Genomic DNA, 26,759 nt, shown 5'->3' with positions numbered 1-26,759 from the left:
CTCCTTTTTTCCTAAAAGCTTCATTGTTTTATCTTTCACATTTGGCTCTGCAATATCCTTTCTTTCTTTTTCTTTCCCTGTTGCATTGGCTAGGATCTCCAGTAAATGTTGAATAGAAGTGACAATAGTGGCAGCCTTGTCTCATTTCTAGTCTCATAGGTAAAGAAGTTTAATATTGTGTCATTACATCTGATGTTTTAAATTTCTGGAGATACTCTTAATCAGATTGTGCTCCTTTCCATCTCTAGTTTGTTAAAGTTTTTTTTTTAAATCATGAATGGGTGTTGAATTTTGGTTACCTTAATTTTTTTGCAATTCTGTGTTAGCTTATCCACCTGCCTTAAAAATTCAAACGATTGTCTTTTTTAAATCTCTCTTAACTCCCATGACTTTTCCAAAGGTCATATCTGGTGACATCTTATTGAGGATGTCAGTTTTATAAAATTTACTTCTGGATCCTGCAGTATGTTATTTTCATAATAAATTTTATTATGATGTGCTGGGAGCGGTGGCTCATGCCTATAATCCCCAGCACTTTGGGAGGCTGAGGTGGGTGCATCACCTGAGGTCAGGAGTTCAAGACCAGCCTAGCCAACATGGCGAAACCCCATCTCTACTAAAAAAAAAAATACAAAAATTAGCTGGGCGTGGTGGCATGTGTCTGTAATCCCAGCCACTCGGGAGGCTGACGTAGGAGAATCGCTTGAACCTGGGAGGTGGAGGTTCCAGTGAGCTAAGATTGTGCGACTGTACTCCAGCCTGGGCAACAGAGCGAGACTCTGTCTCAAAAAAAATATTAATAAAGAAATTTTATTATGATGCCCCCTTTTCTTTTTGTGATATTTCCGCATAGGTCCCATGTTAGCTTTATCCTCTTTACCCTTCCTTGAATAAGGACAGAGTTACCCATATTCAGTATTTGCTAAATGGACAGGTTGTGTGGCTTTTTCTTGTCTCTGTTCACTGTTACTTGGATTATGGCCAGACCCTTTTCTCCGACGTCTACTTGGGGGTAGATTGGTGTGCACATCTCTTGGCCTAGTTTCCAGTTTGGAGATTTTGCTGGTGTGAGTGTCTTTCTGATATGCTGAACCAATGGAGTGCATGAAAATCCTCCATTTCCAGCTTACACTGCTACCATCTCCATCCACGCTGTTTATGATGGCAGGCCTACACTACCCAGTGAACACTGCACCACCACAAACTTCCTTCTTCCCCTACCTTTTCTCCCCCCGTCCCACATTTTATAATTACCTGCCTGGTTGATTCTGGACATTGTAATCTCCAGATAGATCTAGAAAGAGTGTCATATTTCCTGAGTTCCAGATGGCACAATTTTTCAGATCTTAGTATTTCTGAAACTAGGCTTTATTTCGTAATCAATGTATTATGCCCCCAAAGCTGTTATTAAATCATTGATGAATCTTAGAATAGAAGATATCTTACAATAGAGGAAATCCTATAATAATAGCTGCAATTTCTTAACTGATTGCATTTTTATGCACATCATGATTGAATCCTCACAAATCCCTCTGCTGTGAGCATTCTTATCTTCATTTTCAAAATGAGAAAACCAAGGCATAGAGAAGTAGAATAACCTACTCGTGGCCACAGCAATATGATCAATCCTGGATCTGTGCTATTCCAAGCCTCAGGTCACCAGGCTATACTCAAAGAGACGGGGATGGGTGACACAGAAGACCTATGCTGTGGTTATGTAGAAGGCAACCAAAGGACAGTTATCCAGTACTCCAGTGAGTCCAGACTCAGGGTTTCTGAGCAGAGTCAGTGTAGGGTGGTGGGGGAGAAAGGACAGGCCTGCAGGTGGACAAATTTCACTAGTGGAAGCGTAGGTGGTGTTCCTTACTATAAATCATGTGCCCTGAAGGCAGCAGAGACTTTGTCCAGAATCTGATCCAGAAGGTTATGTCTGTCTCAGAGGCTGAGCCTTTTTGTTGTTGCTTTTTTTGTTTTGTTTTGTTTTCTGTGTCTTCAAGGTATTTTGGAACTATTAGGTTGTTGCAAAAGTCATCGTGGTTTTTGCCATTAAGAGTAATGGTGGTTTTTGCCATTACTCTTAATGGCAAAAACTGTGATGACTTTCACACCAACCTAAAAAATTCAATCAGAGATTGTTTTTCCTGCTTCTATATCTCCAGCCTCTAGCTCTGCGCCTGGCACATAATGGAAACCCCCTATGTGCTCGTTGAAAAACTGAGGCTGCATTTGGGGCCACTAACCTGAAGTCATTCATAACATTTTTACTTTTAAATTTACCATTTATTATCTTTAAAAATGAAAAAGAAACCCTTTCCCTCTTATCAGCAGCCTCCTCAAGGTCACCAGTGTTATTATTCTTAGAAATCAGAGAAAAATGTACGCACAGATATTTTAAAACACACATGGAATCCCAGTGTCCACACTGAGCTGCACCTTGCTTTTTTTCAGCTATTAATAGAGCTCATGAATCTTGGCATTATCACTACTTAAAGGTCTCTGCCATCGCTGTAACAACTGCTAGTACCCCACTGTATAGATGTTGCAGGTAATTTATCTGCCAGTTCTCTAATGAAGAAAATTTAGTTCGTTCCATTTTTGTTGCTGCTGTTGCTGTTTCAAAATTCTATCATGAGCGTCTTGCTTTTAGAACTTTTATGTTCTTTCAATTGTATCCTTAGAGAAATCCCTTGAAGGGGATTTATTGAGACCATTTGGTGCATTTAAACGTTGGAGAGACCAGTTGCTAAACTGCCACTGGGAGAAGGGGCTCCTCCACCCACACTGCATGAAGGGGCCTGTTTCTCCTCAGCTCACCAGCCTGAGGTGTTAAAAACCTGTATGGTTTTAGAAAATTGAGATGTGTAAAGTGATGTCATTCTGTTTTGCTTTGCATGTTGAAATTACAAAGGAAGTTGAACATGTTTTCATGTGTTTATTGGCTATTTTTCTGTGAACTGTTTACTTATATTCTTAGTCCATTTTTCTATTGGGTTGATAATGGTTTTTTTCTTCATGTTGACCTTTTATGTGTCCTTTATAAATTAGGCTTATTAGACCTTTATTCATTTTATTTGCATAAACTATTTTTTCAGGTTTGTTATTTGTATTTTGATTTTATGGTATTTTTATCCTACGAGAGTTTCACAGATTCACAGAATCAAATCCCTTGGTTTTTTTCTTTTGTGGCTTCTAGATTTATGTGAAATCTCTTTCTTAGAAAGGTCTTTTGTATGCCAAAATTGTAAGCCATGTATTACAACAGTGCTGGCACACACACAAATTAAGCCCTATATTAAATTTTTGTTAAATAAGTTAAAAATAGAATACGATTTTATGTTTTTAATGCTTAAAATTTTGGCCTTCTTGGAATTTATTTTGGTATAAAAAGTGAGGTGTAGGGACTCAGGTTTATATTTTTTAAATGGCTAGTCATTGATTTCAATACTATTTATTCAGTAACCCATTTTCATCACTAATTTAATAGATTGTAATTTTAAAGTGAAAGTCCCCTTATTAATGTTAACTGACTTTGGAGTGTTTGAAATACCCTTCATATATGGTCCGAGTTTCCAGTTAATGTGGAAGCTTGGCTGATTCTTTAGAGTAAGCCCTAATGAACTAAAACCATATTTAGTGTATGGCACTGAGTGGAGCTATGCTAAGCCAGGCAGATCAAGGCCTTCTTATTGCTGAGGTTCCCAGTGAAGGAAGCTAATTAAGCTAACAGGCAGCCACGTGTTCTCCAAAGCTCGGTTGGTCAGCTCTGCAGGGTTGGGGCAGACAGGAAGGGAGAAGACTAAGATCACACATGGCCCCAAGGAGTCCCTTCTGCAATGTCTGCCCTGAGCTATGGAGAGCCTTGGGATTTCTGAAAATACCTGTGTGTATGTTTCCCCGCCACTCTGTAACTACGAGGGGCCAGAGGTCCACAGCCCTGTCTTGCACTGTGGGACCTCCTACCCTGGAAGACCCGTGGAAACCGGCCCGCTGAGGGGTGGGATGACCAAACAGGATTTCTAATGGCGTACAGCTGGCCTGAGTGACTCCCCACCCTGGAGGTAGGGACTGGAGAACCTGAAGTCTGGGTGCTGGCATGGGGACCCAGAACAAGGGAATCACTTTTACAGGCACCAGGAGAAAAGGTTAGAGAAACTCAGTGCAGCTGACTTAGGTGGGGCTAAAGAGTTGGAAGGAATTTTGGAAGGTGAAGAGCGGAGCAGGTACGTGGAAAGGTGAAAGGGGCCCTGGCCCAGGGGACAAAGGTTCTATTTGCAGGCCTAGGGTCTGCCAAAGACTCATCATGTGACTCTGGGAAAGTCATGGAACTTCTCTGAAGCTCACTTCAGAGAAGCAAATGATACCTCCGTTGCAGGGTTGGGGGAGAATTTCACAGTTCACAGTTCAGCCTCCTCATCTCACCATGTGGGGTTTATGGAATGAGGTGGGGGCTGATGTGGGCACTAGGATGGAGGAAGCACCAGTATTCAAGCCAGGATGTGATGAAGACAGCACTGGAGATGCACAAAAGCCTTCAGAATCGTGCCCACGGCAGAGGTGGAAAACTCAAAGGCTCCAAGGGGCAGGCAGGTGTAAATGGCCTGAATGGGGCTGTGAAGCCCTGGAGACCCTGAGTTCTGACTTTGAGGAGCCCTTCCTGTTCACTTCTCTCCACAGGCCCACCTGGTCCCGGTACTGCCAGTACTCCGATACCCTGGCACGGTGGCTGGATGGTTGCAAGCTGTAGCCGCCTGCATGGCCCCTGCAGCACTCACCAGTTGCATCTTGTGAATGAAGGTGCTTTTCTGCTTGCTGCTTCAGTCAATCCTTTTGATGATCTCACCACTTTAAGAGTTCCAGATGGAAAAAGACAAAAGTTTGCTTCATCCGGGGATGCAGGATGCAGAATAAACCAAACTAGTTACTCAACTTGGGCCAAAGGTCTCTGCTTTGATTATGATTATTTCTGTAATCACCATTATTTACTATTATTGTGATTTATTATTATTTAATCTCATATGGAGGAATTGAAGGAAGGAAATTATCTGAAAAACAAGATGTGTCCATGAATGTCAATACTAAACAGGAAAAGGAAGAACAGGTACAGTGGAACCAAAGAGGAAAGAAGAGAGGAAGAGAGGCTGGCACAAGCAGGGCCTCCAGCCAAGGCGTGTCCACACTGGGACACACAGAGGGAAGGGAGAGACCACAGAATCCTCTTTGCACGTCTATGAAGGGAATCAAATGACAGTTGCTCATTTCTTATAAAAAGTCTCTGAAAGTTATAAATAACACATATTTGCATTAGAGAAATTTGGGAAAATACAGAAATGTTAAAAAGGAGAAAAATTTTCCTATAATCTCAGTACTCAAAGACAATTGCTGTTATGTTTTGGTTGCGTTTCCTGCTGATCTTTTTTCTGTATAGGGTTTTTATTCTTTTTCAAAAATGCCATGATAATGTTGTAGTTAGAGAGTTTTGCATCTGACTTTTTAGAAAGAAAACAAACAAATAAGGTAAGCCACTTTTCCCCTACATCTGTTTCAACTTTAAGTAGCAAGGGGTTTATTTTAAAAGCTTAGTGGCTTACAGCTTCTTTCATGGGATGGAGTACAGCTGTCAGCCTGGGCTTCCTGGACACACCTGCCTGAGATCTGGTAGCAGCAGCAGCGAGAGCACAGGTATCTGCTCAGCAGGTCAGGTCACCTATGGGACCCACACCATCATGGGGGTTGGAGAACATAGTTCTTCACCTTTCAGTCCTCATACAGGAAGAAAAGAACTAGAGTGGTATGGAGAAAGCCTGTCAGTCACATGTGCTTCACCATGGTGTTGTAGTTCTTCAAAGTGAAATTTTAGTGCCAGTGAGTATTTCAGTATATGACACACCATATTTTATTTAACTTTTGCTCTACTCTTAGATGTTTTCTTTTTTTCTTTTCTTTTTTTTTGAGACAGAGTCTTGCTCTGTCACCCATTGCTGGAGTGCAATGGCGCGATCTCGGCTCACTGTAGCCTCCACCCCGCAGGTTCAAGCGATTCTTCTGACTCAGCCTCCCGAGTAGCTGGGATTGCAGGCACGCACCAACAACACCTGGCTAATTTTTGTATTTTTAGTAAAGACGGGGTTTCACCATGTTGGCCAGGATGGTCTTGAACTCCTGACCTCAAGTGATCCACCCGCCTCGGCCTCCCAAAATGTTGGGGTTAGGGGTGTGAGCCACCGATCTTGGCCATGTTAGATCTTTAGGTATTGCCATTTTAAAAACCATTACAAAGAGTGCTGAAGTCCCTGTTTGGGGCTGCCCCTTTTTATTTCTCACATTTTAAAAATTACCCCAACAACATATATTTAATGAAGAAAACCTGGGTAGCATAAGTAGTCATAAAGAAGGAAATTAAGAATATCCCCTCACTGGAAACAGAAGTTTTCATCATTGTCATGTTGCTAAAGTGGGCAATCCTGACTTAGGAAAAGAAACTTTTCGTGTGTATATCTTCCCTGCTTTCGTGTGTGTGTGTGTGTGTGTGTGTGCACATTTTTCCCCTTACAGACATGGACTACTACTAAACATACAGTTTTGTATCTTCCTTTTTTCACTCAATATTTTGCAATCTAATATTTCCAGGTCTACAGCAGGGATCCTAGCACCATTTTTAACAACTGCACAGCTTTCCATTATATAAACAAACTATGATGTATATAACTCTTTATTGTTACTCTTTGTAATTTAGAAAAAAATTGAAGAAATTAGGTAAAAAGTGGCTACGTGAAAGGCAGGCAAGATCCAAATCAATTCAGCCTTTCTTTTTGTCTTAACCTTGGTTACTTTCAGAAGGAAGAAATGGCTGTAAGTTAGAATTTCAGAGACAGAACTTTTACTCAAGTTCAGTAACAATTGTTGAGCTTAATCAAACAGTTTTGTGTGGCTTTCCCTCCTCTCTAGAGAAGAGGGTATTCTATATTCCCCAACCACACAGCATGAATCATACAGTAAAATTACTGGCAGTGGCACTTGCAGTTGAGATCAATGTGAAGCTTTGATCAACTTTTTTATTGAGCTGGGAACCCCATATTGCTTCCGAGGGTAGGTCCAAGAACGATAATGCACATGACCTCAATCCAATCTTAACCCAGAATTAATAACCTGCAATTGATGAAAACACTATCTCCTCGAGTGCCAAATCCAGCGTGCTGCTGCCTCTTTCCAGCCCATTGCTTCTGCTGCGGCTCACCATCCTCTAATGGGCACTTGTGTCAACATGGGCGTGAGGCATGAGGACAAAGCAAATGTTAGTGTATTGATTGGAACAGCCTCTCTCGGGTTGCCCAAGCCCACTGATAATGGGTGTTACAGTGAGCACTCATTCTGGGGGCAGATCTCCTTGTCTGGTTTACAGAATGATCCAAGCTGGATTAGGAAATCTCAATAACAACAACTCCTATTATTATTACTTCTGTTACCAGCAGCTATCATATTAACTCCAACCATATAAATATTACACAGACCTTTACACGATATTTCCAAGCCTTGCAAAACCTCCTAAGGTACTTATGAAATATACCCATATTACAGATGGTGAAATTGAGGCTTAGGGCTAAATAATGTGGCTTTACTCCAGTTTGGTAAGTGATGAAGTTGGGATTGGTATCTCCTCAAAACCTATATCCCCACACAGAGCTCCCTTCCAAACCCTGGTACTATATTGGTATTAATTTTCTACTCCATTAGCTGGAAAATTGGGTCTCTAGCTTTTTAATTAAGATGCTGCACTTAAGAGGTATTAGGCAACTAGTGCAGGACAATGGTCATCGTGTTGGTGCCCAGTTCACAGGCTGGGAAATTGAGTGAATTTTCTCAACTGCACAAAATAAATCGAGAAGACAGTGTGGAAATCTACAGCATTTCTAAGCTTCTGTCATAGTAAAAATCACTTGGGGCAGGCCGGGCACGGTGGCTCATGCCTGTAATCCCAGCACTTTGGGAGGCCGAGGTGAGCGGATCACCTGGGGCCAGGAGTTCGAGACCAGCCTGGCCAACATGGCCAAACCCCATCTCTACTAAAAATACAAAAAATTAGCTGGGTATGGTGGTGGATGCCTGTAGTCCCAGCTGCCCGTGAGGCTGAAGCATGAGAATCACTTGAACTCAGGAGGTGGAGGTTGCAGTGAGCCGAGATCACGCCACTGCGCTCCAGCCTGAGCGACAGAGCAAGACTCTGTCTCAAAAAAACAAACAAACAAACAAAAATCACCTGGGGCCACTGTTAAAATGCTGATTCCTGGGCCATGTGTCTGACCTACTGAATCCATATTTCCAGAGATGTGGTCCAGGGAATCTGTGTTTTCAAAGCTTCTCCAGATAACTCTGATCTTGGGGAAACTTGGAAGAAACCGGCTAGTGCAAAGAGTACAGGGTTGGAAAATGTCGGAAGTCATAGAGATCGTTCCTGGCTCTGCCACTTATCATTGAGCCAGTTAATTCCTTGAGCCTCATTTTTCCTACCTGCAACAAAGTGAGTGACTCTGGCTGCGCTGGCTACACAGTGGTGATGTTGAGGGGGCAGCAGTGAGGCCATGGGGGTCTTCTGATTTCTGGGCCCTTCGCCTGCTTCCCAGCACCATGCTGACTTTATGAGTAAAAACGCAGCTACAGATCTGCCACCAGGAGGGCCTGGTTGTGTGTGTGTGTGTGTGTGTGTGTGTGCACGCGCACACGTCTGGTGCCATGTGTATCCTGCAGCATAGCCTGTCCAAGTCCCTTACTGGAGTAAGAAGATTGCATCTCATGCACCCTCAGGACACTGCTTTCCACGATTGTCCCTAAGTTGTGGCTGGTTCTGCTTTGTATTTCAAACCCTGCACACTTCTGAGCTAAAGGTGAGCCAGGCAGCCTCTGCTCCTCATTGCTGCTTCCTCCTTCCTCCCTGAAGTGCTCTAGCTCCTTTGAAGCAAGCGTTCCTCCTGCATTCTCCTGTTCCTGCCCCGCATTCACTGAAGATTTTGGCTTTTGGCTCACTATTTTTCCACCACTACTGGAGTCATCATTCTTGGTGGCTTCAGTATTTATTTAGGCAAGTCACCAGCACCCTGGCATCTTGGTTCCTTGAGTTCATCACCTGGAAAGATCTTGTCCTCCACTTCACTTCAGCCTATCAGCCTTGCCATTACTAGTAACTCCACCACCTTAAAAATCTCAATTCTAAGACCCCACTCTTTGAACGCCACCTCATATCTTTCCATTGCATCCCTCAAGCAGCTCTCTGATGCCAATAATTCTTTGGCTCCACTGGAATCTCTAAGGATTGGTCCTATCACCCTCACACTGTCTCTCACCTCATGTCCTCACTTCTCTCCTGCCCTGGCTTAGATTCCACAGCCACCATCATAATGATGTCATGCATGCACCCTCATCCCCTGTGCTCTTCCCTCCGACATACTCACCTGGCTGCCCAATCCTGGTTACAACCAACTTTACCTATTTTGTGTTTGCACCCAAGTAGCTGTACATATTTAAAGAAGAAAAAATCCCACAAAATCCTGTTGACTAGTGTCACTTTAAATTCTTAAAAACCATTATCAAGTGCACCTTTACATTTCTGACCTCTTAGATGACTGTTTCATGCTTTCTCCTCTCTCTTTAACTCTCCCACACCTCCTTCTTCATTCACCTTTAGCTGCTGCTGCTGCTTCCTAGTTCACTGAGGAAATAGAAGCCATCAGATAAGACCATCTGCAGCCCCATCCCCACATCTGTCTACCCCCACACTCTGCCATTCCCCATGTGGTTATGAACTGCGGGTGCTCCCAGCTAAGGCAAGCCTCTCCACTTGGTTCCTGGATCTCAATTTCCCTTGCCTTGTCTCACTGATAGGCCAGGTGCAGTGGCTCATGCCTGTAATGCCAACACTTTGGGAGGCCAAGGCAAGCCAATCACTTGAGGCCAAGAGTTCAAGACCAGCCTGGGCAACATGGTGAAACCCTGTCTCTACAAAAAAAAATACAAAAAGTTAGTTGGGTGTGGTGGTGTGCACTGTAGTCCCAGCTACTTGGGAGGCTGAGGTGGGAGGATCAATTAAGCCCAGGGGCAGAGGTTGCAGTGAGATCGCACCACTGCACTCTAGCCTGGGTGACAGAGTGAGACTCTATCTCAGAAAAAAAAAAAAGAGAGAGAGAAGTGATAATATACTATCACTTTCTCCCTCCCTGCTTGATTGCTTACACCATCAAAAAAAACATATTGTAATATCTCCTATTTAAGGCAATCTCTCTCGGCCTCTGATTTCCTACCATTTCTTAAAACTGATATTGTAATATCTCCCACTTAAAACAATCTCTCTCGGCTTCTGATTTCCTACCATTTCTTTAAAAATTCCTCAAAAAACGTATCCAAGTTTCCTCTCTTCTCTGTATTACCTTCCCTTCTCTCTTCAATCCACTTTATTGGAAGCATGTTTATTATAAGCATTATGGTCTCATATTGCAAAATGCTATGATCAATTCTTAGTCCACATCTTAGCCCTCAGCAGCATTTGACATGATTGATCATTCCCTCCTTGAAACACCAGATTCACTGTCTTTTGGGCCACCTATATTCCTGGTGTCTCCCCTCTTTCTGGTCACTACTCCTTGAGCTCCTTTATTGGTGTCCCCTCCTCTTCCTGGTCAATGTTGGAGGGACCTCGGCTCAGTCCTCAGATTTCTTCTCTGTTTTCATCTACTCCTATAGTTTCAAATAACATCAGTGTTTTTATGACTTCTAAATATGTATATATTTCTTCCCCAATATTTCCCTCAAACTCCAAATTCACATACAAAAATACCTGTTATATGTTTCATTTGACTATTGAATAGACATCTGTACATACAGTACAATAGTAGCAGAAAATGGATATGCATTGAAAGGGGCCCAGATAGCTCAGGTGCAGACTTCTTTATCCTCACAATGCTGGGTCACACTGGACATGTATTGTCTCCAGGTCTCTTATTACCATGGGTACATATGTCAAACATCTCGGTAGCGGAGAACCTGGTTGTGGTTGGGGTATCTTAAAATGAGCTGGTCATATAAGCATGCTGTAGCTATGTGGCCAGCCTTAATAATTGAAATCCCCCTTCTAAGGCTCCACCAAAACCAGGTGCAAACTATCAGTCCAATTATTCTGGCATGCTGATTCATCTTGTTCCAAAGTAACTCACTGACCCAAGGGTACAGAACATCAGTCTTAGTTAATACATCCCATGGTATCAGCCAAGGGTTATTTGCCCTAGAATATAGGCATGTAGTCAATCTCCACCACTTGCAATTAACCTATGCTATGCAGATACCATAACAATGGGTAAAGCCATGGATGGTGGAGCTGGCAGAAGTATTGCAAGCAGGGCAGGCACATATTCCAGTAAATATAAAAATAACTGCTCCCCTTGCAGTGAGCCGAGATCGTGCCACTGCACTCCAGCCTGGGTGACAGAGCGAGACTCCATCTTAAAAAAAAAAAAAATAGCTGCTCCTGCCATGATAAAAGGGGTCCAGTGTAATCCACCTGCCACAAAGTGTCCAGTTAGTCCCTCTGGGGATTGATGTTATATTAGGATCTTTGCTATTGGTAAGTTGGGCAGGCCAGTCTTGGAGAAGAGAAATCGTTGTTGTTGAGAACATGCAAAAACTTCATCCTTGTCACCATAGCCACTTTGTTTGTTCACCAGGTGTGGTTAGGGAAAGAGGCTGCTGACATCTATAGCTCATCTTGTCCATCAGATTATTAAAAGCCTTGCCTGCTGTGGGCATCTTAAGGCAAGCATTCACACAGCATACAGATATCCTCACGTTGTGCCCATTCCAAAAGGACTATCTACAAATCCCTTTTCCAGACCTTATAGCCACCAATCTCTTAGTCTTGTTCCTTCTAAATCCCTGACCATCCAGCCAAATCATTAGCTACCTCCCATAAATCAGCATAGATCTCTACCTGTAAACATCTTTCTTTCCAGGCAAAATGAACAACCAGTGGTCTTTTTTAAAGTATTACCCAGAGGGAGAATTTCCCTCCCCATTATGTTCCGTATAATGTGTAGCACTCTTCATCTAGTTGGTGCAGCACCCTGTGCAGATCCATTCGTGAACTTTGTCGGAACTTTTTCTTCCTCAGTCAACTGATCATAAAGAACTCCCCATGAAGCCATAGGTGAAGACTGAGGGAGTGGAGAGAGGTACTATAGGAATCCCGCTTATGGATTCCTATAAGTAGGAAGGCACCTACTGGTGCCTTCAGGACCTGACTGAAACCAATATTACTTCTGTCACTGGATGATGCCATGCTGCTGCATACATAAAGCCACCTTTGTGACTTGGGCATCAGAGAACATCTAGTTCACAGTAGCCCGTTCAGATCATGTGGTCTCCTACAGTCAGCCCTAGGAGCGAGGTAGGAACTGCTTCTCAAAAGGAAAGTAGTTATTTCTGGAATAGGGCACAGCTTTGCTTTAAGACCCTACGGTGCTATGCTGTGACTCTCCTATCAGGGTTTTCCAGAGGCTCCGTGGAATTAGTTGCTGGCAAAATTAACAGAAGAGCTACAGGAGCAAGTCAGCCACCTGTAGGGTTTACCATTGCGCCTGTGGTGCAGGGAGTCAGAAAGTGGCTGCTGCTTCTAGGACGTCTGAAATGTGTAGGAAACTGCTGCCAACTTCCCAGCAACTCAGCAGCCTTGAGTGAGGTAACTGGCAGGGAAGCCATGGCCTACTATAAGAATTCTGTCCTGTGAATCTAGGGTCACATTTTCTGTCCAGAACAGTTTCTCTCAGAGGAAGAATGTCTGTTACCTCCCTTCTGCCTTCTAGATCTCTATGAATATATATCTGTGGTGAAGCCTAGACTGTATGCAGAACCCTGTCAGCATGAGCACCTCCCAGGGCCCCGGCTCCCACCACCCAGGGGAGGACATACAAGCAGGTGCAAGTGGAGCTGGATGCCAATAGACAATGTCTTGGCCATTTGCACTTTGAAGTTAATGAATAACGTTTGTTTTGCCCAGGCACAATCATATGGCTTTCAGTCCCTCAGCAGCCTAAGCTTCTTGGCAAGGCACATAGAGCCCTCCTTGCTGGGGCTCTCCAGTGCCTCGCAGCCACACTCTCTTTGCTTCCCTACCTCCTCCCCACCACTCACCCCTCCCCAATTCCCAGTCAGGGCAGCTGTCATCACAAAATGTTTTTATTATCTATTGGTCACCCGTTTTGAAGGAAGATGGAATTTTAAATTCACATGTCAAAAACAGCCTCAGCAGGACTGATTGTCATTTTTACAAGAGATCCCATCTCATCTATGCAGACACTCATTAAAAATAAGACTCACACAACTAGCTTAGCAGTTCTGAATGCTTGTTCAGCAAATGTTCAAAAATTTTACTGGTTTCAGTTTATGTCCAGGTTCCTTGGGAGCCGCCTCTCTAGTGCTGAGCATCTCAAGAAGCGTTCGACTCTGCTGGCATTCATGACTCTCTGAGGGGCCCTCTGCACATCCTGTTTAACTTCCCGAGACAGCCTGTGAATAATTGAAAAACAGCTTCTGAATAACCCCAAGCCTGGTAGAAGGAGCTTGGGTTGAATCATCAGATTGATCTATGTCTGTGCTGTTGCTCACCAGCCGTGAGCATCCACCAAGTTGCTTGTCTTTTGGGAGTTTTTTTTTTGTTGTTTGTTTGTCATTTCCACTTTTAAGATCAGGATAAAATCCAGGCGTGCTTGATTACTGGGAGGCTGATACAACATCTGACCCTTGGACTGGGGACTCCAGAAACAGTTCTTTTCTTGACAAGAGTGCGCATAGCTAGGTGAAGGATGTTTCTAACTGCCCACATTTCATTCTACACATTGTTTCCTGTATATGACTCCCCTTTTGTTTTTTCTTCTGGCCACCCACTGTCACAAATGAGCTCCGGGGAAGGGAGTCCCACTTACAGGACGATGAATGAACAGGGGGGAAAAGGAGAGATGGAGCTGTGAGAATCGCTCTCCTGCTCACGACCCCTGGAGGCTGTGATGACCGACCTTGTGGTTGCGGTGTTTGTTGCTACCTTCGAGCCTGGGAGGTGAAGACCACTGCTTGGCTGACGGGTGGGAAAGGTCTCCGTGGCCCGGTGAGATTCATCCCAACAATCAGCTGAGGAGAGGCTTCCCCCTTTAGACAGAAGCAGGAGGGGATGGAAAAAGAGGGCTGAGCTGGGTGGGAAGGGTAGCCCTGGCTGGAGACAGGAGGACCTAGAGGTGAGGGAGGTAGGCAGGTGATCCATGTTGCTGAATTACTGAGGCAGAATTTCTGAGCTTGGAAAGTGAGGCAAGTTTCATGTTCCTGGCAAATTTTCTGTTCTTTCTCTTTTGTTCTTTTTGAACCTCCCACCCTGCACACCTGTCTAAAAGGAAATCAATGGCAGCAGGGAGAGTTGGGGTGGTGGAGCAGGGACAGCGATGAGGGGTTGGGGGGGAGGCGGCATGTGGAGCACCAAGGGACGGCAGGTGTGGAGATAAGGATGCTTCACCCTCTGTGGCTCTCCCTCCACAGCCTTGGGTGAGATCTGTGTTTTGCCTTCACAGAAGTCAAACTGTTACTGTGAGAGGCAATACATGTCCTATCTTCTCTTCGTCTCTCTTATAGTTGTAAGAAGTGACACACATGAAATTCTCTGTTTGTATGAGGCCCATGCTAGGTGGTTCACATAAGTTATCTCATGAAGTCCTTCATTGAAACCTTATGAACCAGGCATTTGGATTCCAGCTCTATGACTTCCTGACCTCGGGCACGGTACTTAATCTTGTTAAGTCTCACTTCCCTCATCTGCAAAATGGAGATAAATACAGACAACAATAGCAATGCACGAGGGATTGCTGTGAAAGTTAAATGAAATATTGCACAGTATGTTGTTATTATTGTCCTCAGGTGAGGAAATGAAGAAATAAAATATGGAGTAAAAGTAAAGTGGGTGACTGGAGTAATATTAAGCCTTGAGGTGGTGGAAGTTAGCAGAGAAATAAAACGCAAATATAAAGGCGAATTTAAAAAAATCTTTTCATTATGGAAAATTTTAAACATATAAAGACAAAGCACAGTGAACCCCCACATACTTATCAATCAGCTTCTTCTATTGTCAACTTGTGGCCAACTTGGTTACTTCTATTCCTACTCATTCCTTCAATATAAGATTATTTTGAAGCAAATCCAAGACATCATAGCATTTTATCTGTGAATATTTTAATACATGTCTCTGAGAAATAAGAAACCAAAAAAATCTGAGCCAACCATTATCAGATCCAAAAAATTAACAGTAACTTCTTAAAATTAACAAATTTTATTGTTCAAATTTTGAAGAAACATTTTTAAAAGGGAGAGAATAGTAAAATCATCTAACTTTTTCTTACTTCTGAAAATCAACTTCATCCTTGTGATAGGCAGAATAATCAGCTCTGCAAAGATATACATGTCCTAGTCCCCTAAACCTGGAAATATGTGACCTTTTATGGAAAAAAGGGGGGCTTTGAAGATGTGACTAAGTTAAGGATCTTGAGGTGAGAAGATAATTCTGGATATCCATTTGGGCCCAAAGTAACCACAAGGGTGCTTAAAAGAGGGAGGCAGGGGTGGGGCGCGGTGGCTCAAGCCTGTAATCCCAGCACTCTGGGAGGCTGAGGCAGGCAGATCACTTGAGGTCAGGAGTTCAAGACCAGCCTAGCCAACATGATAAAACCCCACCCCTACTAAAAATACAAAAATTAGCCAGGCGTGGTGGCAGGTGCCTGTAATCCCAGCTGCTCAGGAGGCTGAGGCACAAGAATCTCTTGAACCCGGGAGGCAGAAGTTGCAGTGAGCCAAGATTACACCACTGCACTCCAGCCTGGGCAATAGAGTGAGACCCTGTCTCAAAAAAAGAAAGAAAAAAAAAGGATGCAGGAGTGAGGGTCAGGGGGAGATGTGATGGTGGAAGCAGGAATCAGAATGGTGCAGTCTCTTGAAGCTGGAAAAGGCAAAGAAATGGTTTATCCCCTAGAGCTTCCAGAAGGAACACAGCTCTACTGACACCTTGATTTTAGACCTCTGACCTCCAGAACCCTCAGTTAACACAATTGTGTTTTTTCGAGTCACTAACTTTGTGGCCATTGGGTACAGCAGCAATAGAAACCAGCACAATTGTGTTTTCTTAGTTCATGCTTTATAATATCTACTATTTATCGGGTGCCTGACCCTCAATATTATAATCCTTTGAAAGCAGACAGGTGTTAGTATTACCGTTTTACAGAAGGGGAAACTGAGGCTTAGAGCGTTTTAATAACTTAGAGTCCACAAGGCTAGAAAGTGGTGAGGGTAGCATTTGAATCCAGGCTCTTTGTGGTCCCCATAATCCCACAGGGCCTCCCATGGTGCTGAGTGAATAGCATCATCTCTTCCTCAGTAGGGGATTTATTTACAGTCATGCCTTACTTAATGATGGGGATACATCCGAGAAGTGCATCTTGAGGCAATTTTGTCATCATGTGAATATCACAGAATGTATTTAACAAACCTAGATGGCATAGCCTACTAGGCACCTAGGCTATATGCAATATAGCCTATTGTTCCTAGGCTACAGACTTGCACACCATGTTACTGTACTGAATACTGTAGGCAATTGCAACACAGTGCTAAGTATTCGTATATCTAAACATAGCTAAACATAGAAAAGGTACAGAAAAAATATGGTATTGTAATCTTATGGGACCACCATTTGTTGACCAAAACATTGTTACGTAATGCATGACTGTCCTTGAAAAGAGGCAAAAGACTTTACAAATCCTGAGAGAGGGCAGATTTAATTAGGTTATTTTTTTAAAGTAATTATCGCAGGAAAAACATTTAAGTTAATGTAGTTTGTTTCTTTTAATTATTAATTTTCCATCAAGTTATATAAGCTCATAATAGAAAAAGCAAAATAGATTTTGTCGTGAAGATCAACACTCCTTCATTTTTCTCTCTTGTTCCACTCCTTAGGAAAGAAAAAAACATGTTCAACTATTTCAGCTGATGCTTTGGGTATTTACCTCCAATTCTCTAAAGAATATGCTCTTTTACTACTTCTTGGTTTGTGTGAAATCAGGGTTTGCCTTACACCAGGAAGATGGAGATCCAGCTGTCTTTTGCTCCTTACCCTCATCACACACACACACCCCATCCTTCCAGTATAATGCACCTTTAACTTGGGTTCCATCGATGTTTGGCTTTCACTGTGACTGAAAATGCTCTTCACAGCTGAGCCACAGAGTGCTCTACTATAACTTCTTTTTCCTGAACAGTGTTTTTCTTCTTTAGCGAAGCATTGTTTTTGCTTGTTTGCTTAGTTTCCTACGTACTTATCATTCATTCAACCCCAAAAGTTTCTGCAGTTGTCTAATTCTCCTCTCAGGATGTTCAGATTCATTGGGTTTTCTTTCAGTTCATCTTCTCGAAAAAACCTCCTCCTCATGACTTCTGACTGCTTCAGTCTTCACTGGTCTCTTCACCTCATGCACACCTGTCATTCTTGAATCTTCCTTTATCACCATCAATTTCACCTCTCTCCTGAGATCCCTTGTTTTCCAGAGCCTATCCCTTCTTTCTCCTTGGTTTATACCCTTGTTTTATTGAAATTCGCCCTCCACAAGCTTTCTTAGAAAGAGTGCAAGGGACTCTTGAAATTTTTTGAGATGTTGCATGTCTGAAATGTCTTTATTCCACCTTGATACTTGAGACTGATACTTTGGTTGGGTGCAGAACTCTAAGTCAAAAATAATTTTCCTCTAGAATATTGATTACATTGCTCTTGATTAGCCATAAGCCATTTTTGATTCTAGTTCTTTGTATGTCTTTTCTTTCTGGAAGGTTGTAGGATTGTCTCTAACACTTTGAAATTTCACAGTGACATGCCTCAATGTGGGGTCTATTTCCTCCAATATAATGGGGCTTTCAATCTGGAAACCTGTGTACTTCACTTCTAGACAATCATCTTGGAATATTTTGTAGAATTTTCTTTTATGATTTTTGATTCTCTCTGGAATTCCCATCATTTGTGCATCTTGTATTTGTCATTCATTCATTCATTTAATAGTTTCTCCATTTTCTATTTCTTTCACTTTTTCCTCTACTTTCTGGGAACTTTTCTCAATTTTCTCGACTTCTTCTTTCAAACCTTCCATTTATTTTTCATTTCTATTTTCATGTTTTTTATGTCTAAGGGCTTTCTTTGCTCTCTGAATGTTTCTTTCTCCCTTTCTTATTAGCATCCTATGTTGTTTTGAAGATGCAATTCTGGTTTTTTCTTTTTATGATACATTTTTGTTAGTTTCTTCTGGCAGCAGTCTCTTTCTTTCTACCTATTTATTTTATTTACAGTCTTCTCTAAGATGTCTGTTGATCCCTGTTTGGTTATTCATATTTAAGAAGCTGATTGGAGCTTTCAGTTAGTCAGGTTCATCAAGTTATATAAGCACATAATATAAAGAGTAAAATAAGGTTGGTTTTTTTTTTTTTTTGGTGGAAATCAGTTGTTACTGGAGATACTGGAGATGATGGGGTTCACCATGGAGCCATCCGGCTGGACAGTTTCCCTGCAGGCATCACTGATGTCAGGTCTTTCACTCTGCCCTCCTAGGCTGCCCATGTTCCCCAGAGAAGGCTGCTGCAGCCTCCCACCTGGAGTATATAGGCTTGGCTGCCCCATTCTTGGAGCCAGTTTGGGAGGAAGGTTGAGGAGTAGGCTGGGTCTCATCTTTCACATGTATAAATGTTTATTTAAACCTCTTGTTTTCAGTATAATACTCCTGCCCTAAACTGTGCCTGATGCCCCCAGTTCAGAAACCCCCAGCACTGACCTCTTCAGATAACTGAATGATAGTTTTCTGCTAGAGTAGTGGGGGACAGGCACCTGGCTGTATGGAGTGGAAAGGAAAGCTGGGGCCTAACTGACTCTTAGGCAGACTTTGAGCCACTTAGCCTCGCTTTACCCTCACTGCCAAGCATCACTGCTGCCGGTTGTTCCTGAGTCTCTGGGGCCGCCTAGGGGCAACTCCGGCTGTGTCTGTTCTATGCTGGCTAAAGAGTCAGCTTTCTAGGGTCTGCTACAGCAGGTGCTATGCATCCTCTGCTTTCCCACTTCTAGCAGGCTGTCCAGTTGTCTCTTCTGCTTGTCCTTGAAAGTTTATGTATTTAAAAAGTTCCTTTAAGCTAAAATGGAGGCCATTCAGGGAGGCCGTTCAGAGTAGGGACCTTGGGGTTCAGTGGATCTGGGCTCTAGTTCCAGCCCCATGGTTTACTAGCTGTTGGATCCCCTGGAAAGTTGGTCATCTCAATTTCCTGATCTATATAAACAGGGCAATTGGTAGAGAAATTGGGAATTTAATATAATGATTGGGGTTATATAAGGATTAAATGAGATGTCCCCAGTGCATGGTATACACTCAGTAGTCAATACATGCTAGCTAGTGTACCTCAATAATAGCAATAATATTTTTCTTGATAAATATTAATATGACATATACTCTGGAATAGATTGAAATCCTGGTAAATAAAGATTTGTCAAAGACTGTCTCTTCCCTGGAGCAAAGACTATCTGTCAAGACTACACGCACACACACACAGAAACACAATATCTATATTGTCTGCTATGGCCTAATTTAGCACATTCTATGATTAAGGAATATCTTTCTAAAACTTTGTTGAGCAAGGGAGAGAAATGGGTCAACCACTGGAACATTGCACAGCCCAATCCACCAAAGCAGGCTGCAAATATCAGTTGTAGTTATTAGTGAAAGACTTTGTATATACAACACTGAGCACTGTTTCTGGCAAATAGTAGGTGATCCGTATGTGTCCTCTGACATTGGATCTGTGTTCTTACTTCTTCTCCTCTCTGGAATTGGCCTGCTCTGTTTTGCCATGGTGGATGCTTTAAAAGTTTTAAAGTGCTTGTTGGAATACAGTGTGATCCCTAGGATGTTTTTCCCCCTCACAGAAAGCTACAGTTTTTAGCTCATGTGCTTTAGAATAAGATGCGCAAGTCAGAGTGTAATCCACTTAGATCCTAATGAAAGTCACTGGCCAGGACTCCGCCTTTAGGAGGGAGGTCTCTCCCACTGAGTGTCTTGAAGGGTAAATGTAAATAACAGTTTCCATGACTAAAAGGTAGATTTATTCCTGTAGAATTTTATATTTTACAGTGATCTCCACCCAGTGAAACGGGGCCTAGCAAAGAAGCCAGGAAATTGCTTACCCTTTCCCATGAGACTTGGCCTTTAAAATACTTACAACTTTTGGTCACTTTTTGCCATTTCAGATAGATTTTCCTTCCAGAACATTCCAATTTATTACCTCGGCAGTAAATTCTTGCTCCTTCCGGATGTGCTGTCGTTTCAACACTGGCTTTCATTTTCTGTAGCTTTTTTCCGAGTTCAGGATCATATGTCAGTTTTAAGCCAGTTGACTTTGATCACTTTACACAGCCGGCAAAGAATATGGCCTAGTTCATCCCTTCTTCATTATTTTTAAGTGAAATTTTAAAATAATCTCTTGGTTTAGTTCATTCCTGGGGGGCAGGGGATGACTTTCTTTAGATGAATTGATATAGATTCAAATACTAAAATCTGAAAAAAAATTCAAAATTTCATGCAGGTCTTGGTGTAGGCATTTATGAAATGAAGGGGGTCAAGGAATAGTTTAAAGAACAGGAAAGGTCCAACATCAGTCACTGCATCAATTAGCTTTTATCACAACAGTGTTATGTAACAAACCACTCTAGACCTCAGTAGCCTACCATAGTAGGCATTTATCTTTCTCTCCCATGTCTGTAGGTGACCTGATCTAATTTGGGCTCACTAGGACTTGGCACTAGCCAGTATTGGGTTCAGGTCTGCAGCATTGAGTTTTTCACTTTTCTGGGACCACTGAGCTACCCTCAGAAGCACTTCTCAAGGCAGAAGCATAGGAAGGCAAACCCAGCCACACAAGTATATTTTATGCCACAGCTGCTAACATCCCATTGGCCAAAGCCAATAACATGGCCAAATACAAAGTTGGTAGGCAGCAGGGGTAGACATCAACCATGGGGCCAAAATAAGACCCAGGGCCCAGCCCCACATCGGTGGAGCAAGGAAGCACACTCCCCCCATGGAAGTGTGGTGGGAAAGTGAATATTTGTTAGCAGCCATCCTTGACTAGTTTACTCCAGAAGCTCCAATAAGAAGAAATCCTGTAAAGTAGATGTCTGTTCTTTTAGATCAGTGGTTCACAAAATATGGTCCCTGGGCCAGCATCATCATCATCATCACCTAGGAACTGGTTAGAAAGCTGGTCTCCGGGCCCCACCCTAGACCTACTGAATCAGAAACTCTGAGGGAGGGACAATTATATATACAGAGAACACTCTGCTGTTTTGATTTTAATACAAAGGGATTGAGTTTACATTGACAAGGGAAGTATTATTTAACATGATTCAGCTGCCCACTAACCATTTTCACCAAGAGAACTTGGTAAATGCAAGGGCTGCTTAGCTCCAACGTTTTATTTACTCCATGGCCCTTTAGAGGAAGCAGAAAGATCATGAACATAAATATAGGATTTACAATTTATCAGTTATGTGACTTTGGGCAAATAACTTACACTCACAAGATTCCCAGTTACTTATCTATAAAACAGGGCAGTAAACACTGTCCTTTTTTGGGAAAGTGCCTGAAGTGCAGACATGGACCCCATAGCCATAGGTGATGAATCCAGGATGGACAACTGATCTGTCTTAGGTTCCAGCCACTGTTACAGATTACTACAGGCTGGGAGGCTTAAACAACAAATATTATTTCTCACAGTTCTGAAGACTTGAAAGTCCAAGAGGTGGTGTCCGATGAGGGCCCACTTCCTAGTTTGCAGACGGCTGTCTTCTGCAGTTGCCCATCAATTGCTTACACTTTCCCGTGAGACTTGGCCTTCAAAATACTTATAATTTTTGGTCACTGCTCATATGGCAGGAAGGAGAGAGAGAGATCCTGTGTTTCCTTCCCTTTTTGTAAGAGCACTAATCCCAGGATAAGGGTCCTACCCCCATGAGCTAATCTAATCCTAATTACCTCCCAAAGGCCCCACTTCCAAATACCATCACATTGAGGATTAGGATTTCAACATATGAGTTTTGGGAGGGCACAAAGTTTCAGTCCATAAGAGGATCGGAGTGAGTCAATCTGATTGTCTTTTTGAGGAGTTTGGGATTTTGCAATGAGAAACACAGAGGCTGGAAGACAGCAGAGCTGAGTTTCTTTGATGGCAGAGTTCTGGAGAGGAGAGACATAACTCCCAGTGACGAAGCAGCTGGGTCTTCTCTTGGTTCCTGGCCTTCTGGAATTCTTGAGATAACATGAGGACTTCTAATAAACTTCCCTTTTGCTTGAACTAATGTAGTAGTTTGAGAATATGGCTGGCCACATTCTTTGATATCCCTCCTCTCAAGAGGCAAGGTCAATGCCCCTCCCCAGATTCTGTTAATTGGTAATTGAATAACTATTAGAATACAGTGGAAGTTACATTGTGCCATTTTCCAGGCCCAGGCCTTAAGAAACTGGCACTCACACTTTCTTTCTCATGGTGCTTGCTCTTAGAACCCAGCCCCTATGTTGAGGAGATGTCCGAGCTGCCCACAGGGGCACCCAAGTGGAGAAGAATGAACAGCCAGCACTGACTAACCAGCAATATGAGTGAGGCAGTTTGGAAGTAGATCTTCCTGCCTCAATCCAGCTGTCCCAGTTGATGCCATGTGGAGCAGGCATAAGCTGACCCTGCTGAGCCCTGCCAAATCACAGACTTGTGAGCAAACAATCATTGCTATTGGTATAAGCCACTCAGTTTGGAGTGGCTTGATATGCAGCAATAGGTGAATAGAGTCACCAGCTACAGTTTTCTTCTCTGTTGCTCACAAGCAGAAGAGCAGCAGCACAGAGATTAAGCACTTAAGCTCTGGACTCAAATCCTGCTTTGCAACTTACTAGGTGCGATTTTTGGGCCAACTGTGACATCTTTATATAATTCAGTTTTCTCACTTGTCAAATAAAAAGAGAAATAGAAAAACAGTGGTTTTTCATCAGATTGCTGCGAGAATGAAGTGAGATTATGCATGTAAAGTATTTGGTGTGGGTCACCAGCACAGTGAACAGTAAGCACTAAATCTACACGTTAGCTGCACTCCATCTTATTAATATAGAGATGAGTTTCAGGAATGGGCTGCAAGGTAGTGCACCTTAACACATGGAACCAGCTGAGTTGAGGTGCACTGGAAAGAAGTGAGGCATCCCTAACCCCAGCCTGGGGTGCTGGCAGGCCTTTTGCATACAGGGACAATGCAATCCATTAAACAACCTTTTATTGTCTCCCAGAAGCCAGACCATGTGGTCAGTGGTGGAGACTTGGGGACAGACCAGCAAAATATCAGAGTATTTCAGGGATTAGAGATCGTCTACAGACTTTAGTAAGTGACTCAAGAAGGATACAAACTCCAGGCAAGCTGGGATGGCCACTTGAAAGCAGTGTGACAGCAACAGAATGGATATATAACTTTGGCAAAGGAAATTCTTGCTGTCAACCCTCTGAGGCTACTGGGAGTTAAACAGTTGGGCCTTGCTAAATTTCAGAAGCCACATTCTCTGCTACCCGTAAATAAGTGCCTTGATGAACACTGTAGGCCCCTGTAATAGAGATGGCTGGGAGAAACTAGGGGAGATGGGAATGGAATGCTGATTTTGTACCAATCTCAACACTTCCTGTTGGGACACTGGGGACTTTGCCACCACCAAAGTGGCTGTTGGCTCACAAGTTCTGCTCCCTGGGAACAGCTCATGAATCCTGTGTGGATGAGCCCTCATAGGCTTTGTCTACAAAAAACATACCCACCCCCTTGGCCATCCCTGATAGATCCAGGGGAGAACCCAATCTTGGCTGTATCTATCACACTCTTTGTCCTTGAACTGAGAGACATAGACCTTGGCGAGCTGAGTCATGGTAATGTCAGTGCACCAGAAAGGCAGTCAGCAAACCCACTGCTGAGTCCACAGATCTGCCGAAGGCTCCTGCCTTTCTCCAGCCTTGGTTGGAATTATGGTTGAAGTGATTCTGAGGTCCTTTAAGATGACTAAGCTGCACAGGACCTTACCACGTATCTGTTGGCATGTATGACTTGGGGTGAAAATATCAGGCCCAGATAATAGTCAAATTGCCTCACTTTCTGCAAGCTAAACACAGTCTAACTGTATTAGTGACACACACACACACACACACACACACACACAGAGAGAGAGAGAGTCATGCATCACTTAATGATGGAAACACGTTCTGGTAATTTCATCATTGTGTGGATATCAGACAGTGCCTTTACACAAACCTAGATGGTATAACCCACTACATACCTAGGCTTTTGTGTTTTTCCCTATCACTCCGTGGGACATAGTATTTGCCTAGTATCCCTACATGTAAGGAAGAGAGAATAGGATAAACTCAGAATGGCACCTGGTATACCCAAAGAACTGCTTGGGGGATAGTTGATTTTCAAGCTAGCTGGAATTGGTTTCTCTCTTTTGCCAGCCAAGGAAACTTATTATAACAGAGATTTTTAAAACCCAGAAAATGATCTACCCCATAGGCAGACAGTGAGGGTTAAAGGAGATTACATAGTCAAGTTTACTAGCCTAGTTCCTGGACAAATTATGCTTAACACACACCCTATTCCCTATTCCCTGCTTCTCCTGGACACATGCTCGGGAGACTCACTTGTCACCAAAAGGTCAGACTGCTCTGGAATACTGTCCTACTGCTTCAGAATCCTGCAGCCCTTTGCCCCATCTCATTTCCATGCCTAATGCAATTTTAGAGCATGATGTGTAGTAAGCATGGCTAAAAATTCTGGAAGATTTATTACATTCCCTTGTTCTATAGATCAAGGACAATTTTTAATAAATCCTTGCTTTTGCTGAACGATTTAATATGCCATTGTCTAGGCAACAGAATTGTCTTCAATTAGATTTTAAAACTAATATAGGAAGAAACTTTCCCCTTTCCTTGCCAACATTATTAGATAAGGCCATAAGTCCTGATCAAGAACAAAATTTGCTGGTGCCTCATGGGGACCTTGAAACCGGATTCTCTTTTGCAGCAGTATGGCTCCCTACCTTTTATTCCAGGGCAGGCACCTTGTTGAGGTGGTTGAGGCTACCAGTGGGAAGTGCCCACAGCCACATAGGGCCAGGTGCTGCTCATACAGAGAGATCCCCCCCCACCAGAGGAAACTGACTTTGGAGAATGAGTCACTCGTTGGGGTCTGGCCCTCAGCCATGTAAGCTCAGAAATTCAATCTTTTAAGTTCCAGAAGTTATTGGATGCTTGAATAAACAACCACTGAGGGACCTGAGAACAAACTGGAAAGAAAATTGACTAATTCTAAGCAGTCTGGAGGTTCACATCAGCCAGATGAGCACATGTTCTCCCTGGAGGCATTGATCCTGGGAAGCCATGTTATCCCACAGTGGCTTCCTACCCAGGAACTGGCAATGAAGGGCTATCGATGTAAAGTGATGTTTTAATGGCCCCAGGCTTCCCAGGGCAGAGGGTGGGGGGGCACCAAAAATGTTCAGCCTCTACTTCCCCACCTTCAGGCTTCCCTGGTCAGCCATGGCCTCCATCGATGGTCCCATTCTCCCTGCGAAGGGTGGATTCCACTGCAGGCCTGGAACTTGTTCTTGGGCCTCTGCACTTCTGCACATTCCTTAATGAGCTGATTTTATGGCTTAACTCTCAGGACATCCTTAATTCCTTCATTTCCACAACCTTGAGGGGTCTGTTTTAGTCACCCTTATGTGGGTAGAATCTTGGTTTTGACGGCACATGAAGATGGGGAGGATTGTGGATTTGGGTGGCAGGCGGTGCCATTCTGAGTAGTGTGATAACAGGAGTCACTGTGGGGTGCTGTCAATACACACCTCAGAATCATTAGCTCCTTTAATCCTTCCCACAATCCTGTAAGGAAAGTACTAGTATATTTCCCAATTGACTGAATTCATTCCATCTTTATAACAATGTCTTAAAACAACATCCAATGTCCCCGCTCCTGCTTTCTGCTGCTGCTGGTGGAGCCTGAAGATAAAGAGGGGGAGTCAAAGGGCTAAAGAGAAGCATAATATATTCTTTAATAAGGAGAACTCTGATGAGCATATTCCTCATGCTTTCTTGTTCATATTACAGAGCATATTTTCATGAATGTGTTCTCCTTATGCCTCCTCAGCCCCCAGCCTGCCTCTCTAGTCCTGTCTCCCCGGCTCTTCCCTCAACTTCCCTCTCTCTGGGTACTTCAGTCTTCAGTCGAAGAGCAGAGTGCTAAGGCAGACCCAAGTTGCATATTTCATAAAATCCTATTATGTAGACAAGATGAAAGCTGGCTAATGAAAACAGAATACTTAAAAGAATCAGATAATTTGGGGGCTCGCTCATTTGGCAGGATGGCTCCCAGTGTATTGGGCAAACTTAGCCATTTGGCTTGACTTTTGACTGTCTTTAGGTAAAGTAACCAGGGCTTGTTTTCCAAATAAGGCAAGCAGAAGCTAGAGAGGCTGAGGAAGTTGCTGGATGTCACAATAACAACTGTTAGATTGACAGTTCTACAAAAGTCTGTCTGAAGCTGAGTTGGTGTCTTTGTGCCATTCAGCAGGATAAGAGCACAGGAGAGAAGACAGGATAGA

The 26,759-nt window shown here is 43.1% G+C and overlaps 1 protein-coding gene across 6 annotated transcripts in view; it reads left to right on the top strand.

Annotated features, from left to right (window-relative positions):
• The window catches only part of LYZL4 (lysozyme like 4), a 49,875-nt gene that overhangs the window by 8,606 nt on the left and 14,510 nt on the right, over positions 1–26,759 (top strand). For 4 of the 6 annotated variants that reach the window (XM_016940837.4, XM_016940839.4, XM_054680596.2 and 1 more), the window contains exon 5: positions 4,675–4,926. The exons of the other annotated variants lie outside the window; for them this stretch is intronic. In XM_016940837.4, coding sequence (XP_016796326.1) covers positions 4,675–4,744 — 70 coding nt within the window. In that variant the 3' untranslated portion in view covers positions 4,745–4,926. Of the gene's footprint in view, positions 1–4,674; positions 4,927–26,759 lie in introns of those variants that run through there. 6 annotated transcript variants of the gene reach the window in all.

The sequence above is a fragment of the Pan troglodytes genome, chromosome 2 (genome assembly GCF_028858775.2).
Source record: "Pan troglodytes isolate AG18354 chromosome 2, NHGRI_mPanTro3-v2.0_pri, whole genome shotgun sequence".
In the NCBI taxonomy this organism is placed as follows: Eukaryota; Metazoa; Chordata; class Mammalia; order Primates; family Hominidae; genus Pan; species Pan troglodytes.
The sequence above is the reverse complement of the archived record's forward strand: the minus strand, read 5'-3'. Positions and strand labels throughout refer to the sequence as shown.